Source organism: Varroa destructor, unplaced genomic scaffold (assembly GCF_002443255.2).
Source record: "Varroa destructor unplaced genomic scaffold, Vdes_3.0 BEIS01000003.1, whole genome shotgun sequence".
Classification (NCBI taxonomy): domain Eukaryota; kingdom Metazoa; phylum Arthropoda; class Arachnida; order Mesostigmata; family Varroidae; genus Varroa; species Varroa destructor.
Window position 1 is genome coordinate 37,563,000 of NW_019211456.1, and position 18,718 is coordinate 37,581,717.

An 18,718-nucleotide genomic window follows, 5' to 3' on the forward strand; every position below is an offset into this window, starting at 1 on the left:
TGTATATACACACGTATACATACGTACATATATCGACCTGAAAATTGTCGCTTGATGACCATTCGAACTTTATTCCATCGAATATTTTAATATTTTTGTATACCTGCAGTTGTTACCGGCCCTCAAAGAAGTTATAGACATGGTTTGCTGCCAGTGAGTCAAGCGGCCGAGCTGTTGGACCCATCACCACCGCATTCATGCACGTTTAGCCAAAATTGCATTGAGCCACAACCCGATTTCTTAACAGTGCCCACCACGACACCATCCTCTGATACCGCTCACTGGGTACCAATAACAGGTTTATAGCGTCACAAAGCCCTACCTTTAAGGTTTTGCCAGACTTTGACCTGGCGTATGCCACCCACCCACTGTGGTGCTTGTATCTCTTGATGTTACTTTGACTCTCTGCAGGACATCACCAACTGTTTACGACTTGGTTAGCGATGGATTGGTCAGTGGCCCTAGTACAGGAGGCCAGTTTATGCAGCAATGCTGCAGTGTCACTGGTTCGAGGTCATACCCGTTGACTATGGAAGCGGGTTGGGTGATAGTAGAGATATGAAGCTCTCTGAAGGAGCTCTGATCACCGCTTATTGGCGCAATTAATACTAATGGCGCGCAGACCCACGGCTAGCGCCTCACCGATAACTGAGTAGGATTATCTAATGATAAGATAGAAATTGCCGTATAGAGAATTTTTGATGCAACCAAAGCTCGGTGGTTTGCCAGTCATATACGCGCAATGAGCATAGGAAGACCATGTTATTTGGTAGCGCCGACTTCGGTGACCAGGTCATGCGCTACGGGGGAGCAAATAAGCACACAGGCAAACACAAACGCACGAAGCAAATATATATACACCAAATGAAGGAAAAGGAACCCTAGAGGCTTTCGCTCGGGAGCGACGTATATCCATTTACTTTGTAGAATTATTTCCTTACTGCTACTTCGTGCTTTCCTTAGTGCTGTTGAAGTTGCTGTTCTGAAGTCTCCATATATACCATATAAACGTACGCCTCGCTACGTTGCTTCACCATAGCCGTTATGAGTTTCCTAATTATCTGTAATGATACGACACAATCGCGCCTGCGTATATAAGCAAGCAGATCTATACAAAGTTTACGATATATTTTACATGTATGCAAATATATTTATACCAGCATACCGTCGCTTGCCAGACAAAAACTGTCATTTTTGCAACAGTAACTTAGTATTTTAAAATAAAATTAATTTAAAACCAACCAGCTTAGTCATACTACATTTACAACTGATAGTGCTTTTTTGCGGGATATTATACATGCAAGATAAAACTTGCAGAATATTTCATCCCCTGTATTTTTCATCTACAATATAGCTCTTCTCAAATAAAAAAAAAAGAAATCGCCCAGCTCAAATCGTCTTCAAAGAAGCGCTGATGTTAAACGTTAGAAATGCCATTAATAAGCACAGAAAAGACTAAGCCATTTATGAAATCTATGTGCTCTACTGATATGGAGCTAGGTACCTCTATGTCAACATTTCGCAATATCGATCCTCGTCCCCGAAGAAACGGAACCCTGAGCAAACGAACGCGACGAGGCCTTTATTAAATAAGTCCATCTCTCTGCGGGATGGTAAAGCTAGATGTAATATTTACACCCCAACAAAGAGCCATTGATTCAAAGGATGGAATTAGATTCCGTGTACGCCAAGAGACAAGGTGCGGGTTTGCTAATAAAGAAGTTTAGGCTATTTTGATTTGTTTGAACGTTACCAAACTTTATCGTGCTAAACTGCATATGAGGTGAGGAAAGATAGGTTTGCGTTGATGCTTGGCCTGCGGGGCATGCCCATAGTTTGAAGGAACGTATGAAAATCCACAAAAATCTAGTTTGGGATTTTCGTTGAAGGCTACGTATGAATAACCTAGGGAATATACTCGTGATAGGTAACGAGCTAGCATTTAGTAGAAATCGTAATAGGAAGGGCAGAAAAACGTTTTTCCTTTTTGAAAAACCTCTGTCTCTCCACGGCTCCGCCGCTGTAGACAAAGAAAATGTATGGCTATGACGGTTCCTAACACTGGGAACGAATGAGAACAGCAAGATTATTAAGCAAGTATTCGCGTTAGATAAGGCAATCCATGTGCACTCAGGAATACGTAAGGTCAGTACCTTCCTTTAAGTTTTACGCCGACGCTGCTACGAGAAAAATGAGCAAGCTCTAGTAAATACGCTGGATGAACTCACCCGTATAACTACTGCAGTGTATACGAGCTCTAACTAAACATCAAGGCCAGACCTACCTACACGATCTAACTGGCTGTGATCGCTTCCGGCTCACAGGGAAATCATATGTCACGAATAAATTTCGAAAAATTCGCTACCTATGACAAAAATAAGTAAATTTCAAATTAGCTTTTCTATATGCTTACAGTCGATGACAGTGGCGAATATTAAGTTGTCCGGAGAAGTTATAATAACTTTTATATGTAAGGCTGAGCAACTAGCTGTGTCGGATGTTGTTTTTAGCCTCGCATATTAAAGCCACTAATCCGAAAACCTCTGAACGACCGGCATTACGATATGCCATTTCATTATCGATTGCTTGTCGACTACAGGGTACAGTGCACCTATCGGTACGGAAGTATTCGACATTGCACGGACCTATATCTGGCTTGTATGAGAGCTAAGACCGTCGCTTGCTCCCGTTATCTTCGATCCAGGCCGCGATTGAAACGTGGCTATAAGATCGTGTACTGTCACTAAGAAACTATGCTGTACATGGATGTAGGCCTCAGATTACGCCCGAATCTATGTGACATTGTCAGATCGTCAGTAGCGACCACTCCTCGGCCATGACTCACTATAGCGGCCGGTCTGTTCGCTTGGTAACGACCATTCACCACCCGCTACCAACTCAATAACAATTCTCGCACTAAAACTCCGTTGGGCACGAAGGGATAAACTAAAATATCAAAGGGAACTCATCATTTATTCCTTTAAGTGGAATATGCCTAAATAGCTGTTACGACGACTACGTCTCTGTCTGCTGTGTTGTAAACCGGTAACTCGTCCTCGATTACACGTAGCTTATTTATTTTTTCCACATCGTACATCTTAAAGTTCTGGAACAAGGCATATCAGCTCGTCCCTTATAGAGCCTTTGGTATCATTACAGAGAGTCTTCTTTGTAGATAGTATTGTGCCATCACGTAACAGCTTCGAACATTGAACCTTTTGTCGGTTTTTTTACAACGGCAAAGGCAATCATCCTCTAACCTGCAGGTACTAGACACTATTTCGCTTCGTACGTATCATTGACTATGCTCCTTCAACAGGTTGTTTTTCTTCACCTCTTATGAGAATCGTCTAAGAGAACGTTCTAAATAACCTTCGTCATTTTCCTGTCTATTCGCCGCGTCTCCAATGGAAATTATTGCACGTTAAGTGCGAAACTAAAAGTCTATTACGAAATTGGTCGCGGACGATCGATGACAACTATATATGGCCACTGCTATCTAAGTTACTTTCTTACGATATCGTTTTACAGCCTGATCCTTCACTGGTAGCCAGTGTAGACCGATTCATGTCTAATCTATGTCTACGGTAAGCGTCAGGCAGGTTTTGCTGGCAGTAGTTGCATAAACTCTCCCTAAAGTGCGCACCACGCGTATTTTCATCTGCTCCGGACATTGTTTGCAAATTTTTGTTTTTTGCATTGTTTGTTTTTGTTCTTAAGCTTCAGTCTCTGTTACAGCTTCATAACATTGCTTTAAGGACTTTCCATATTAAGCCGACAGGATTAGTTATGCTTTCCTTTGGTGAGAAGCTTCTATGGCTGCAGCGGCCTCTTTTCTGTAGCCGTTTATTTTTTGTTCCTTTTATTTTCCAATTTTAAAATAAGGGTACCATTATTTTGTTGTGTTGGTGTGTTCCTGATAGCCTTCTTGCTCAGTATTTTCACAACCCATAAACAAATCCCGCCAGCGCTTTTCAAATCTCAGAGACCACAAAATTGACTTCTGCACTAGGCGGCAGCCTTGCCGTTTAGTCTTTCTGTAATGACACCCAATCGATTTATAGTTGTGACTAGCCAAGGACTGGATGTAAATATTTACCAAGCTATATATTGTGTTGAAGTTATTCAGCATTTTTGACCCTCTGTATAAGATAACTTCACGGTGCGTTGATAGCTACTACAGTCAATACGGATTTAAGTTATCTCATCTTTCGTATATTGTGAAGACAGTAAAAATCAGCATATTCTTGCATTATAACGAGTAAGCAATGAAACCAACCGGATAGCTCTGAATTTACAAGGATTCTATTCCTAAACGTTGTTCATAGTTGCAAAGGTAAATGCGCCTACTTAATAGGCTCGTGAACTAACAAAATTGCCACAGATTACCTCTCACGCGGCTTGGCCGCTATGCCAGGTCGTTCGTGAGATATAGTACAGGGTACAGGCATCTTCAGCAATCCGTATAAAGTGAGCTTAAGCGAACTAGTGAATTATTCGTCAAGCATTAAATATAAAGGTGGATACTGATGCACTGCACTGAACTGGACCCCCGTAATTTTAACAATTGAATTAAGGCAAGGATAACTTAAGGGTGTTTCCGAGATAATTAGTTGTGACACAAAAAAGATACCGACTTTCTCTAGTTACTATTATATTAGGATTATAATTATTACGATTTTAACGCTTTTTCGTTGCGTCTAGACGTCGCAATCGCAGTGTTCCATGCGGTTGTTAGGCCGTAAGGTGTCTCTAAATCGCGGTCCTAACCAAAATTTATTACAGAATTATACCAGCAGCGTACGCCAGTAGTGTATAATTACTAGTGTATTTCATTGTTATTGTTGTTTTTTTTTTTTTGAAAAAAGCAGATGCATAATAAGATGTAACCTGAATGACTGTCGGTTAGGGCGGTCTTCGATTTTTACCAGTCGCATTTATTATACTTGTGGTAATGGCAGACACCGTTTCCTTTTTCGGCTTCTGGTGTCAGATATAGACAGCTCAGAGATTACCTGCCTCAATTTTTAACTGAGTTCAATCTGTGTTATAACACAATTAGTTTTGCTTACCGCTAGCGTGCATCTGTAGCGCATTTTTCTAGCTCGTATTCCACTAACGGAACCTTTTTACGCCTTTTTTGGGGGTTATTTTTTTTTATTTATTTACTAAACAACATTCATTTGCATATCATATTGTTCAATGCATATACCTTTCACGTTTTCATCTATTATTATTGCTATGTAACTGCAATTTTGACGTTGTCGTTGTTGCGATATCGGTCAAGTGAGATAGTTAAGTTGGAGATATGAAGCTTACAATCTGAAGTAACTTTCACTCAGGACAATCCACATTTACTAAAGCCACCCGCAATTTTACCAGGAGAGCAGCACGTCTAAGTGCGCGTTCAGGACCCTGAAAAATGACAAGAGCCTGTGCTAATAAATACGCTCTCCCCATAATGAATACTCGTTGTAATATGCTATTTTGCGTGTTGAAAGAGAGCCGGCTGCACTGGAGGAGTCCTGACCAACTTATTTTGATGTGTTGTTGTCGTGAAGCTGTTTTAATGTAATATGGTTTATGTCGATAGTTTACACCGTCGTACAGTTCAAGTGTGGTCAGTCTAAGTTGATACATATGATTACATGTATTCACATGTTTCCCAATCTGATTTCTGTTGTTTTTTTCCTTTTTTTGCTACTCAATTTCTTCCAGGTCACCTCCGTCGCCTCTTCGATGTGAGACGTCCGCTGCGCCTGCGGCCGCCTTTGGCACGACTTCGTCGTGATGTCCACCGAACGGCCAGCAAGCAGACGCACATCAGTCCTCAGCAGGACCAGAAAGCAACCAATGGAAAACCAAATGCCGCTAATCAACACTCTTTACCTCTGCCAAACGAACCCACCGCCCTGTCTCTGGGCCCGCAGCTGCTCTTACCTCCGTCGCGAGGCACTCGCTTTGCGTCATGGTACAACAGCCACGGTCCTCTACAGACGCCGGGGCAGTTACCGTTTCAAACCCCAAAATTCGAAGGCACCAGCACCGCGGTCGCTACCTCAGTCACATCTCCGATGACAAACAGCCACAACTTCTACAGCTATGGCCAAAGCCAATCGCTGACGAGGCCATTTTCGCATGCTAATCGTATATTCATGCCGGAAGAGGAGTTCCGCGAAGGAAAAGCCAAGGCATTACGTGGGTAAGTCAGCAAAAACATACTACTGGCTATCTATTGACATTAGTGTACCAAACAAGCTAAAATAGAATAAAACGGTGAAACATGGTGCTCAGTTCGGTATTTATGTGTACGTCACTGCTGGGTTACACTCTCTCTAGAGTATAACCAAGCAGTGCTATGTGACTCTACAATATTTAATCGCTGTTTAGCGCCTGTGATGGGCAGGGACGTATCGGGCTGGACCCCAAGCTGACTTCAGGAACTTTGGTTGGTTTGAAAGCCATTCGAGTTCGCAGTTTCAGCTCACGTTATGGCTGACTAACATATCACGCGAATTATTGTTCATTGCGTTCTGGGTAATAACTCCCGATTTTTTGAAAATGATCTGGTCCCTAGGAAAACCTCAGATTATTTCAACAGTTAGAAAAATAGAATAAAAATGCCATTTGTACTTATTTAGCTTTATAACCATTTGGTTTGCAATCTTGGGAACGATTCGCTGTAGCTATCGGAGACGAAAACGTAAGACATACATGCTAGTCTCAACTGTTAGGTGCCACTGAGGACACAGGTGCGGGCTAGAGTCAGCATTTCCGACGATCAATTTAGTCGTAAACAATTTTATTGATAACCAGGTCTCCTTCTGCCAGTAATTGGGCGCTGTCGCTGTGCTTGTGCTCGTATCTCTTTTCCTGAATACGGAGACGGCCGCTCCTGCCCGAATTCATTCCTGCGGCACGTGTGTAATGTCCCGAAGTTCGACGCTTAACAGTGTTTAGTGTTTCACAGAAATTACACAAAGTCACTTTGATTTCATGACGGGCTTCCTTGTTTGTCCTTCACCTACAAATTGATTTATGCGGCGTTTTTGTTTTCAATGCAACTACACGCCGTAAACGATGCTCGTGTGTAAAACGGGAATAATAGGCTGCAAAGAAAACGTTCATAATTAGTCATTCGTTACTTGGGGAATCATTACAGTTTGTCTGTTCGTTTATTTTTCCAGATATTTACTGGTATTTTTTTAAAAAATGTGTGTCGGAAAAAGTCGCAATAACTTGTTGAACAAACTCTAACGTAGCAGTCTAATGAAATGCCTGTTCTGTGTATAGAAAAAAAAGCTCATTTACACCATAAGCTGTTAATTACAACAGCAGTACAGCGGAAAGTGAATTAAAAAAAAAAAAACAAAGTCGTAATTGTTGCTGACTATAATAACATGAGTAGATCTGACCGCAGTTAGCAGCAAAGCATATATCTTACGCATACTCTGTATGCATCAGAAGCTGTAGCTGTGTCAAGCAATACGCACTGACGCAATCCAACTGCTGGCTTACCACAATTAGTCCTGAACTATTTTTACTTTATATAGATCTACAGATATTGGCAAAAACTCATTTCACGTCCCTGGTTGTTTTCCTTAATAAATCACCTTAAACATATCGAATCAACGGTTTATATTTCGAGCATCCTCTGGTGGACCTTACTGATGCGACAAGGCCTAGTCCATGTAGGCGACAGGATAGAAGATCCATATGCCTCCGCCATTAACATACATACAACAGAATTGTGAAAAGTAAATGCATTTGTTTGCTCCCTTGTCTTCGAGCCGAACATGTCTGGTGAATAACCGATTCTTATAAAAGTATTACCTTATGACCTAGGTTGGGTCTAAGGATTTATAGCCAATTTTCGGTATAATTACGACTAATAATTAACGCTTTAGCTATCCTTCGATCAGGCCTTTCCGTTTGCCAATTTGATTTGGTCCTAGGTGAAGACTATTAGCGTGTGTGAAGTTTGCAAATGTTGTGGTTTACACTAGGCACAGGTTAGGGAATGTTCGTTAACTCGACGACACATGCCTCTATTGTTACGATCTGTCAGGATATTAGGAGAGCAGTCCAGTGTGAAAAAAATGGCTGCTTTTGAGCTGTAAGATGTGGCCTCAACAAGGCAATGACTCAACGAGGATATTGACGACGAACCTGCTTGTATAGTGACTTGCTGCTTCTTCCCGCGCTACGGACAAGCTCTTAAGTTGAGGGGCCATCAGACATCTATTAGGATTAAAGATAACAATTGTTAGCTTGATTCAACAACATGGAACTGTCAATTCCTGACAAGAAGCAGTGTCTCCGCTCTGTTATGTTGAATTATGCAAGCCGATGTTTTCCAGTAGTTCCCGGTCGACTCAGTGTACCGTATTATTTATATGTTCCCTATAGAACGTTAGTTCAATTATCGTACATCACCTAGTGCGCATTTCTAGTGCGCATTCACGGCTTCGCGAAAATCTGTGCGGAGCTTAGAAAATCCGGTTTAAAAAGCATTTCTCGAAACGAGCATGAGTATCTTGACTCGGCGGCTTGTGCTTGCTTGTAATTTGCGATTGCTCATCGACTAATTTATCCTATAGTTACCCCCCGTAATTTTGTTTCAAGTGTCGATGTGGGCGTATAGCAGTAGTTATAATACTGCTGCTATACGCCCACACATACGTATACCCTGATGAAACTCACGGACGGAATTAGTAGCTTTCGTTAGTTGCTACTAATCAGCACACAAAAGTTGGGTCCCCTCCTCTGCGCTCAGTGTGAGCTCTCGTAGTCGTCTAAAAAGAGTCTCATCGTGTTCGTAGTTCGGGTGACTCGGCGTTTAAGGTCGACAAACCTCTTGGCAGGAGACACTACTCCAGTTGACCCAACTATAGACAGCTCTAAATGGATATGACGTGAAGATTTGCTCTGTATATAATCAGAATGGTTACTCCTAGAGAGTTGGTTGAATATATATATATATATATATATATATATATATATATATATATATATCATAACTATTGCTCGTACATCAACCGCATTTATTTAGCTTATCGTTTATCTGCCCGCTGTTAGTATGTGTCACTTTAGTAAGCTTTAGCACAATGTTATAAACGAGATCTACACAACAAAAGGATTATCAGTCTTTTTGTTGTGTAGATAAACAATCGTATCTTGGTCAACAAGCTGCTGACTTACTGAGATTTCTATTTCAAGTCTATTACAAAGTCCTTTCGGATAACCGTTGCAAATCGGAAATCGGTACTGCAAATTTTAGCAACCAAAGGACAAAAACACCACGACCGATATACTAGAGAATAGTTTTAACCAATCAATGAAAGAATACATACGCGGTGTTAAAAACGTGTATGGTAAAGGCTATCCATAATCCTCACTTGTAACTATCCGTCGTCAATTTCAGGGATGACGCGCCTCCTGTGAACGTCGAAGATATCCTGTTTGATATGTTTAAGGAGACTGACGACACTATCTCGGTGGGGAAATTCTTCAGCGCTCTTTTCGCCACTGGGCTCAAAAAAAGTGACCATAGACTCAAGGTGGGTAAATGGCCCTCTATTTGAAAGCCTCAATCGTGTTGGCACCTCGAGTTTTTAGCTTGCAAGAGCATCTTACTTAGTAAGTAGACTTAGTCAACTAAGCGAAAATAAAAATATCCCATTTCGTCCACGAGTGAATCGTACCTATTCGTTAGACAGTTGACTTAAGTTGAGTTTAAATTTGAATTCACTGTGTTAGCCAACAGTAAGTATCGCGGCATAAATCAAAATAAAGGCTACATTTATTTTAGTTTGCATCGAGTTGTTAGTAAATCGAAGAGGATACAACACGCAAGGTCATTTGCGAAAGCTTCAACAGCCTAGACGATCAAGAACACTTCACACCACATTGGAAACAAGATGCGCAGGTTCATGAAGTAATTTTTGAAGTAAAACCGTCTAGTCAGGCTTAATTGAAAGCAACTGAGGTTCAGCGAAGTCTATTATAGAGGCGCTCTCCCGATTCTTTTCACAGTAATCTTGTGTCTCCTAGGGCAATGCTAAACATCGTAAAGATCGAAAAGCAGTATTTAGCCATCTAGTTTGTCAAAGGTGGCCCTTACAACCTTCTTAAAAGACTTGGCGATATAAAGATCTATGCAAGCAGTGTTTGAGTCCCATAAGTCCTCTGACGAGCTAACGAATTTTTATCGGTTTATCTGAAAAAGTAAAAACGCATTCCAGCCCCTGAGCAATTCACTGCCACCTTAATAGGGGCTAGAAAGCTAACAGAACAAATACACGGATTTCAGCTATATTATTAAAGATAATGATTGAAACGCAACAAACAGACAACAAATGAAGCACAGTTTCATTCAGCTAACTCGGACCATTCTCTCCAATTAACTAGCTCATTGCCGTTTACCGGTCCATGTATCTTGGCAGATTTTTACAGATTATCGGCGCGGTGGCTTGGATGGTTGAGCCGCTGCTGTCTTCGGACCAGATGGCCCAAGTCAGAGCCCCGCAAGACTCAGCATATTCAGCTGATGCTTCTCTCTTGGGTTTGCAGTCCGAATTAATCACACGTTAGTTAAACTACTACATACTACTATAATTTCTATCAAGTATATCTGCAGTAATATACTGAATCTTGTACCTATCGCATCTATAACACATCCCACTCGAATTGCAGTGGGGTATCAGAAGTTTTCTCAGTGAATCCTACGTACGTACCTAGATAGTGTTCTTTGTCGGAAGTTGTGGGAATTGACAAAACGCATGATGTGAAGAATCTACCCGATGCTGGAAATCTATGTCAGTAAAGATAGCAAAATAGAAGAAGAAAAGAATCATCTGATTCTTTAAAGGCGTAGGCAAATGCGTAGTGATTGTGTTACGTGTATTATACTATAGATTCCGTGATGCTACATTGCGTTGATGACGGAACAGCTATTGACTGTTATCTATGAGCTAAGCATTAAATCAGTCATCCAATTATCACGCTATTGTCAGCGATATGCGCAAAATGCTCGAATAAGAATCCTGGCGCTGCTTGGCGAACCACTCGGAATTCTTTTAATGAGACGATCCACTTTAGTACCGTTCACTTTCTTTGACACCTTCATTTAGCAGTATGTACTGTGGTCTTCCTGCCAAAAACACTAAAGTCTGATCTGCACTGCTTGAATACTTTATGCTAGCTTCCTCGGCATGGAAAATGTTTTCCGGAGGGAATTGAGATCTAGGCTATAACTGGTAACACTACAGTCTGACGTGACGAGTTATTTGTGGAGACTGTATGTCCGCCAGCAGCCTGTTGTATTTCTATTGTATTTGCGTGTTTACAGAATTTCTACCTCAAGAATAAATGCAGACTAGGTTGTTCAGGTAAACATTAGCCACAAGGAGCTCGCTCAAAGTTCACTTGAATTTCACGAAAAAGTCTCGAAACACCCTTATCTCTCCTGTAGCAGTTCTCTGTTTATCTAATTGACTACTGTATATGCCGAAACTCTTCGTGCCCGTGTTTCTTTTTTAACAGGAGGCAACCTCTAAAAATTCTTTCTAAAAACCCCTAAAAGCCTTTTGCATTGACGAGTCTTCTATACCTAACTATAATCAGGTGTTAAATAGCACATGTTAACAAAATCAATTGGGGCACCTCTGTAGTTCATGCGCAAATATTTATACATTTACTTACTAATAGTCTTGAACTTCCATGCGCTTTGCCTGGCTTCAAGTCCAGACTAGTCTCTTGCTAGTCTGACATATTAAAGGATGTTATTAAGGCTTCCCCGCAGGTTTACCGTCTTGAAAAACATTGCAAGCGCCCGTCATGTATACACCTGCATGTTACGCATTATATCTGAAAGTCTATGCTATTCGTCACCATACGAAAGCAGCACGAAAGAAACTTCGTTGCATGTTTAATTTGTTATGGTAACCCATCTAGATATCCCTTACTAGATCTTAGAGCACTATTACTTACATGTGTACGCAGCGTGGGTTCGAGAAGACTTTCCATGATATCATGATGAACGGCTTCTTCCTTGCAACAAACATATTTTTAATCAAATAGAACGCCCACTAGGAGCTGGTGGTCATAATGCAAGCTAAAGGCTAACAGGCGCTGTAATCTTTAATTTATTGATGCTTTTTCAGGAAATGATGACGAACCTCCGAGCAGTTCACAAGGAAAAAGGGGGCATGGGGTCAGTGGAAAGTCTGAGCTTGGATAAGGCAACGTTCAAGAATGTCCTTAAAGAAAACATTGTCCTTATTACAAGAGCACTCAGACACCAGTTTGTCATTCCCGATTTCCAGGATTTCACTCACTACATCGAAGATTTCTACTGGAAGTGCAAACAAAACACGGGCGGTAACGTGGCTACGTATATTCCCCAGTTGGCAAAGTACTCCCCCGACTTTTGGGGGGTGTCGATCTGCACCGTTGATGGACAGCGTTTCTCACTTGGTAGGTTTTTGCGTCGACTTCCTTTTCAACTATTATACAGTATCAGCCACGTATACCACGAGATGGTAAACATACTGGCTTACAGAATGCGTAGTAACATTAAGTACGCAATGTCTACTATGCGAAAAGGAGTATCTTTTTTTTTCTAACTATTATGAAAATAAGTAAAGGAATAAAGTATGAATAAATCCTCATCAATTATTAAATACGCTGTTGTCCGTTATGAGTGGACTGTGTATCCCACATCCGTCGTGTAGCTGTAGCTTAGCTAGTTTAACTGAAATTGAAATAAATTATTGCACAGAAAATAACAAACTCTTTAAAAACATTTTCGAGTAAACGACTGCAGACAAGGAGAACGTTGCTAATGCGGCTCTCTTTTATTGCCATGTAGTATTCGAATCCGTGACGGTATTGTTACGTTCGAAATTTTTATTACCGCAGGCGATGCCGAGGTGCCATTCACAATTCAGTCGTCAGGCAAACCACTGAACTACGCCATCGCCCTCTCGGAGCTGGGCGCTGACACCGTGCATCAGTATGTAGGCCAAGAGCCTTCTGGTCGAATGTTTAACGAGCTGGTACTCGACTATAACCGAAAGCCCCATAACCCTATGGTGAACGCTGGCGCAATTATCATCGCTTCAACTTTACTTAATCTTATTGAGCCGGAGATGCGGGCCTCGGAAAAATTTGACTGGGTTTGTATTGGCGGTTTTTGAACCTTCTTGGGGAACTTCTACAGTTTAAAGTTAAAAACATGTACTATTGAATATTATTATTATACAGGCATCATAATGCGTGATTTCGATACAGTTAAGAAAAACGTTATTGTCCAATAACTCATCCCCTACAGATGTGCCAATATTACCGGGCCATATCAGGAGGGGAATATTTATCCTTCAACAACGCCATCTTCCTCTCAGAACGCGAAGCAGCTGATCGGAACTATGCTATCGGCTACTATATGAAAGAGAACAAGTGTTTTCCTGAGAAAGTCAACCTAAAGGACACGATGGATTTCTATTTTCAACTTTGCTCACTTGAGGTAAACTCCAACAGCGTATCTGTCATGGCAGCTACCTTGGCCAATGGAGGTATTTGTCCAATTACTGGCCACCAGGTGATTAATCCAAATTCTTGCCGGGACGTACTATCACTGATGCATTCCTGCGGCATGTATGACTATTCAGGTCAATACGCCTTTAAAGTAGGGCTACCGGCTAAATCGGGCGTCTCTGGCTGTACGATGGTCGTTATACCGAATGTCATGGGACTCGGTCTGTGGTCACCGCCGCTTGACAATTACGGTAAGCTAGCTATTTTTCCATGGCCATATTTCACCTATTACTGCATATTGACTTTGAGTATATAGCAATGTAGTTTGTTTATATCTATTATATTAAAAAAGGAACATGTAAAGTCGAATCCGATTTCAAAAAAATCCATCAGTGATATACCAAAGTGTCTAAGTTGACATTCATTCATTCATTTATGATTGCTTAATGGAAGGCAACTCCGTACGTGGGGTCCAGTTTTGTGAGGAGCTTGTTCGTGTTTTCTCATTTCATCACTACGACAATCTGCGACATATGACGCAAAAGAAAGATCCACGCCGGCAAAAGTATGATACCAAAGGTCAAAAGGTTGTCAACCTGCTTTTCTCTGCTGCCTCGGGCGACGTAACGGCTATGCGTCGCCATTACCTCTCCGGTATGAACATGGGCCTTTCAGATTACGATGGGAGAACTGCGCTACATCTGGCGGCCGCTGAAGGCCATCTCGAAGCAGTCGAATTTCTTCTTAAAATTTGCGGCGTCAGCCCCGACAATAAGGATAGGTGTGTATTTGTACCGTTATTCAGTTTCGACTATTGTTACCTTGTAAACCGCATCTATAATGCCATTTGGGGTTATATATGTATAATCCCGAATGACAAATTTTGCTGTCTCAGGTACCCTTTCGTGTTCCACTGAGCAAATAATGCCCCTTCATTGCGAGGCCTAGGCGTTCAGTTACATAGACATTATTGATTGATATCAGAATTTTTTTATCTTGGAATCCTAACCTGTTCGTTGAGTTTCCGTTCTACTGACCACATGAAAGGTTTTCATATATATATATATATATATATATATATATATATATATATATATATATATATCGGCTATTTTTAGTCATGCCGGGTATATCTGTGTCTACTAGAATACAAATGAATTAATATTTTGTTTTCACACCAACTGGCTTAATCTTTACGGATAATACGATTATTTTTCTAGGATACTTGCAACTTGAGTGTGTCAGCACTCGCCTATGGTACGATAAAATTATAATTTGTCGCTTATATACCAACATGTCGCTCGGCTTTAATAACAACCAGTTAAGGTAGAGCATATATGTTACAGATTGCGTTCGTCTATAGCTGCAAATAGCGAGTTCTGCTAAAAACTTTCATCGCCACCGATCTGATGGCAGTAGCTAACGGCTCGTGTTGGTCATGTTAGCAGTTAGGCGAATTTCACGCATTAGAGAATAGTTACGAGTAGGAGCGTATAACGCGTTTCTCTAACAACCAGTGATTCAGTTGACAATTGTTCTACAAACATCGGTAGAACCTCTATATGCCAAAAAATGCTCAGAGCCACACTCTGACATGTAAATTGAATTTATTGAAATAAAGTTCGAGTAAAGAAATAAACAATTCTGATTCCTTGAGCTATAAGCGGGCATTTTATTAAAAGGGAAGACCTTTATGGACTTAAGTGATCATTTTGTAGACGTAGGAGGGTGCCCTAGCGTAATTAGTGTGCTCTAACATCTCATCTCGTTTCTTCTTCCGCTGCAGGTGGGGCCACACTCCTGCAGACGATGCCCGTACATTTGGCCACTCGCATATCGTTGATTTCCTATCTATATGGGACACGGCGAACTCTACAGATGAGGGTGAAAGCTTGAAGAACGCCGAGGTCGAGGAGAAACAAATCGCCAAGCCCGATCTCAAGGAAAAACAACTCAAATAGGTTAAAAAAGAATGCCCCTACAAGACCAGAAACATTTGTTAAAATTAACCAAAAATACATCAACGACACGCGAGTTCATCTGCTACAAGTTGACCGACAGTTTTTAAACGTTTGGAGCGTTTAATTCCAGAGACTTTCACACTTTGAATAAATCCGTTAAGCTTGTTTTCGACCTAAAATGCTTTTGCATGTCACAGTAGCGACAACTTCTAATGCTTGTTTTGTCATCGGCCAACACCACCAATTCTGCAGATGACCATTAACGGGACGGCCGACCAGTAAAGTTACCACTACTACCATAACAACACTTCGTCAAGCGTGCGAGCATCGCTGTCGCGTACGATGCCGGAAGTCAACGGGAGAGTTGCGCTGTATTTGAATGTATGTGGAAAACAAATAGAAACCAGAGCGTCAACATGGAAGCGCGAAAAAGGGAGCGGCAAGAGAGAAAAGTCTTGCCTGAAAAAGTAACACTCATGCGTTCAGGTGGTCCGCAACAGCAGTCTAACTAGCTTCGTTCATTGTCCAGTCAAACCCGATAAATTCTTAATTAAAAACATTGTAAACGCGTTGAACGAACGTTGCAACTGCCTAACCGAAACTGAATGCTGCTTCTTTTTCTTCTAGTCTAGCTATTATAGATAGTTTAGATACGATAGCGTGTTCAGGGGGTGTTCGGTGCGCAGCTAGCGCCGGGTGGATATGCGCCGAATTGGAACTAGCATTACTCAGCGAAGATGCAACGCTCGCGTTGCCCTCTGCCACACGATACATGTGACAGTCGGCCAGTTGCTGTCGTGTCGAAATCCGGCGAGCGTTCAGTGTTCGTTACCCACCCAGGGGTACTGATTGAGACAGACGTGTCCAAGCAGGCATTGCGTTCTCGAACCAACCTAAGCAATCAAACGAAGCCCATGAAGGGGATGCTGTGTATGTAATAATGTACGATTGACCACTAGATAATACAGTTATAATTTGACTATATTGAAAAGATCACGGCAAAAAAGGATTTTTTGTGGCTCGACACTTTGGGTGTGGACGCGACTGCAACGACGATTGCGATAGAGATTTTGATTAAATTGCTGGTTAGTAGAATTTTTGTGCAGTAAAACAACACATAAATGAAAAAAATTATTCTTCGCTACACACAAACGAATATAACTTCCTAGCAACGATCATACACATATTTATCGGGTGCTGGCTAATCACTGGGGTTTTCGTGAACAAAGCTCGATTCGACATAAATAGTAGTAGTAGACTTTAGAAGAAAAGACAAGTTATGGATTTTCCCTTAGCCTCAACGTGGCTCCGAGTAACACCGAAACTATGCGCCAGTAAACGTATCCCTCTATACCTATCTTCAAAGAGAATATTTATCGTAAATCACGACACGACGCGGAAAAGATTACAAATAATGCTACAGTAAACTCTAAATACTTGTCCCAGCATTAAATGTCAAGCAAAAATATGCAATAAACGATTGGAGCAACACTACCAATTCACTGCTGCAAACTTCAACAGACTTCAGTCAACCTGCCACAACGTAGCTAAAAGGAGAGCGGGGGAAAGAATTCTAGAGAGGTAAGCTAGGCCACGCTTCAACTGAGATTGAGTGCTTTCTGTGAACTAGCGACCGTGTCCAGAGGTAACACAGCGTCGAAGGGGATAATACTACGAACACACGCTGTCTTTCAAACACAAGAATAAAGAAGTATTCAAACATGGCCAAAAGCGCACCCGTGTTGTCACTTTTAACAATCGATAATGATCTCACCGAAGCAAAATGATTATCTTTTGATCTCCTTAGCTAGTGGCGTCTGTTCAGGGTAGCAGTTAGAAAGCAAGCCACAAACATTGAATCGTGTATCTCTCTCTAGAAATAGATATGCGCCAACTGGTTATCGCGTTTTCTTTCATGTTACAGTTGCACCCTACAGTATCTTTATCATCAGTTCGAGTTTTGAACCTCGCAACCTCGTTCCCCAGCTAACTCAAAGCCGGGGGTTTGTAGCCCTGCAGACCGTACCGTACTCGAACATAATGTTAATACTTAAAATTTCATTGATAACTAAGTAGCAACCAGTAGAAGGTAGCACCGCATCACTAAACAACACGTTGTGCGTGTGTGTTCTTCATAGACGCTGCTGTAGACGACTGCTGCTGCTGCTACTGCTACCACAAGTTGAGGATTCCATTCACATCCATTCCTCTTTATTTGGACTGAATGTCAGGAAAGTTTTTACCTCGGGAAGGAAATGCATTAATGGTTTGACAGTCAGTGACTGCCAGTCATTTCCCAGTGACTGGCATCATACCGCTATCCACTGGCAATGCTCCGGCGGTCGATTCCTCCTATGCCACCTCAGCGATAACATGTTCAGCGGCGGCAGCAGCACACTCATCGCTAGCAATCAAAGAAGTTTTGGGGGAAAGGCGTAGAACTCACAGGAGATCCAGTATCTAATCAGTTAGCTGTCGGTCGATCGGTAGCGGAGAGTCAGATTATTTGAACAAAAGCTTGCTTTGGGGCCAAGGTGGGGAGGCTGGTAATGACAACTTTGCCTTCGCAATCTCTCGAGTAACAGCAGCGTCACCAGTAGTAGCGCTCCTTTCCACATACTTCCGCTCTGTCCAATGACGCCTGCCCGCCGAAAAAGTAAAGAAAACGGACGTTATGGGAGAACCTTCTGGAGAAGCTAGAGGAAGACGAAGGTAGCACGCTGAAACAAAGCATGTCTCAGCGTTGGTTGTTAATCCAATCCCAGACGATTTCTGACGCTCCTGCTATTACTACCAATACAACTATCTATTGAGTCAGACTGAGGTAGAAACGTAAACGCTAGGAAATACTAACAACATTAGTTTCTTTGGTGAGCCAGTTGGTACTCACGCAACGGATCGGGTAAGACGCAACTGGCGACCTCGCTCAGTCGACGAGACTCTCAAACACGTAAACTCGTTCTATGACTGCTGTGAAACGTTCCATCCGTCTGTGTGAAACTCGCTTATCCATTTATAACGTTGTATCGAGAGCATAATATAGCGGTGAGAGTAAATCGTTGATAAGATCCAATAGACTTTGCTAGAACAATTCGTTGGAATCACCGACATTACAAGCGTAGTGAGTGCTCAACTTCCGTCACTTATTTGATAGTATATCTATGTAATTGAAACGTGTACTAAGAAGGTTATCATTTAGTGTGATTCGACGAAACAAACTG

At 41.7% G+C, this 18,718-nt stretch overlaps 2 protein-coding genes across 12 annotated transcripts in view; one reads left to right on the plus strand and one right to left on the minus strand.

Moving 5' to 3' along the window:
• GLS (glutaminase) overlaps window positions 1–17,229 on the plus strand; it is a 22,029-nt gene extending 4,800 nt beyond the window's left edge. The window contains exons 1-8 of one of the 2 annotated variants that reach the window (XM_086983633.1): window positions 5,649–6,202; window positions 9,425–9,560; window positions 12,165–12,477; window positions 12,922–13,178; window positions 13,334–13,787; window positions 13,990–14,317; window positions 15,323–15,497; window positions 15,750–17,229. In XM_086983633.1, coding sequence (XP_086839759.1) covers window positions 5,649–6,202; window positions 9,425–9,560; window positions 12,165–12,477; window positions 12,922–13,178; window positions 13,334–13,787; window positions 13,990–14,317; window positions 15,323–15,497 — 2,217 coding nt within the window. In that variant the 3' untranslated portion in view covers window positions 15,750–17,229. Of the gene's footprint in view, window positions 1–5,648; window positions 6,203–9,424; window positions 9,561–12,164; window positions 12,478–12,921; window positions 13,179–13,333; window positions 13,788–13,989; window positions 14,318–15,322 lie in introns of those variants that run through there. The other variant, XM_086983634.1, reaches the window with a different exon arrangement.
• Window positions 6,761–18,490, minus strand: LOC111248037 (uncharacterized). 10 transcript variants are annotated; one of them, XM_086983682.1, is made up of 5 exons: window positions 18,352–18,490; window positions 17,944–18,138; window positions 11,992–12,047; window positions 8,170–8,241; window positions 6,761–7,109 (listed from the first exon to the last, which is right to left on the minus strand). In XM_086983682.1, exons 3-5 carry the CDS (start codon window positions 12,033–12,035, stop codon window positions 7,037–7,039), a joined length of 189 nt encoding a protein of 62 aa, XP_086839808.1. In that variant the 5' UTR covers window positions 12,036–12,047; window positions 17,944–18,138; window positions 18,352–18,490; the 3' UTR covers window positions 6,761–7,036. The 10 variants fall into 10 exon arrangements, 6 of the variants coding, with proteins under 6 accessions (XP_086839808.1, XP_086839809.1, XP_086839806.1 ...); XM_086983683.1 differs by having other exon boundaries at window positions 11,992–12,051; XR_015323792.1 differs by lacking the exons at window positions 11,992–12,047; window positions 17,944–18,138; window positions 18,352–18,490 and adding exons at window positions 8,704–8,928; window positions 9,399–9,537.
• Between the last annotated feature and the right edge of the window lie 228 nt (window positions 18,491–18,718).

What these genes read in the sequence shown, in the direction of transcription:
- LOC111248037 (XM_086983680.1), bottom strand. An exon ending in GAGCGTTGCATCTTCGCTGA is followed by an intron (nt 8,242 to 16,225) that starts GTAATGCTAGTT and finishes TAATCCTAATAG; the next exon opens with ATGTCTGATGGCCCCTCAAC. An exon ending in GCAAGTCACTATACAAGCAG is followed by an intron (nt 7,110 to 8,169) that starts GTTCGTCGTCAA and finishes TTTTCTTTGCAG; the next exon opens with CCTATTATTCCCGTTTTACA.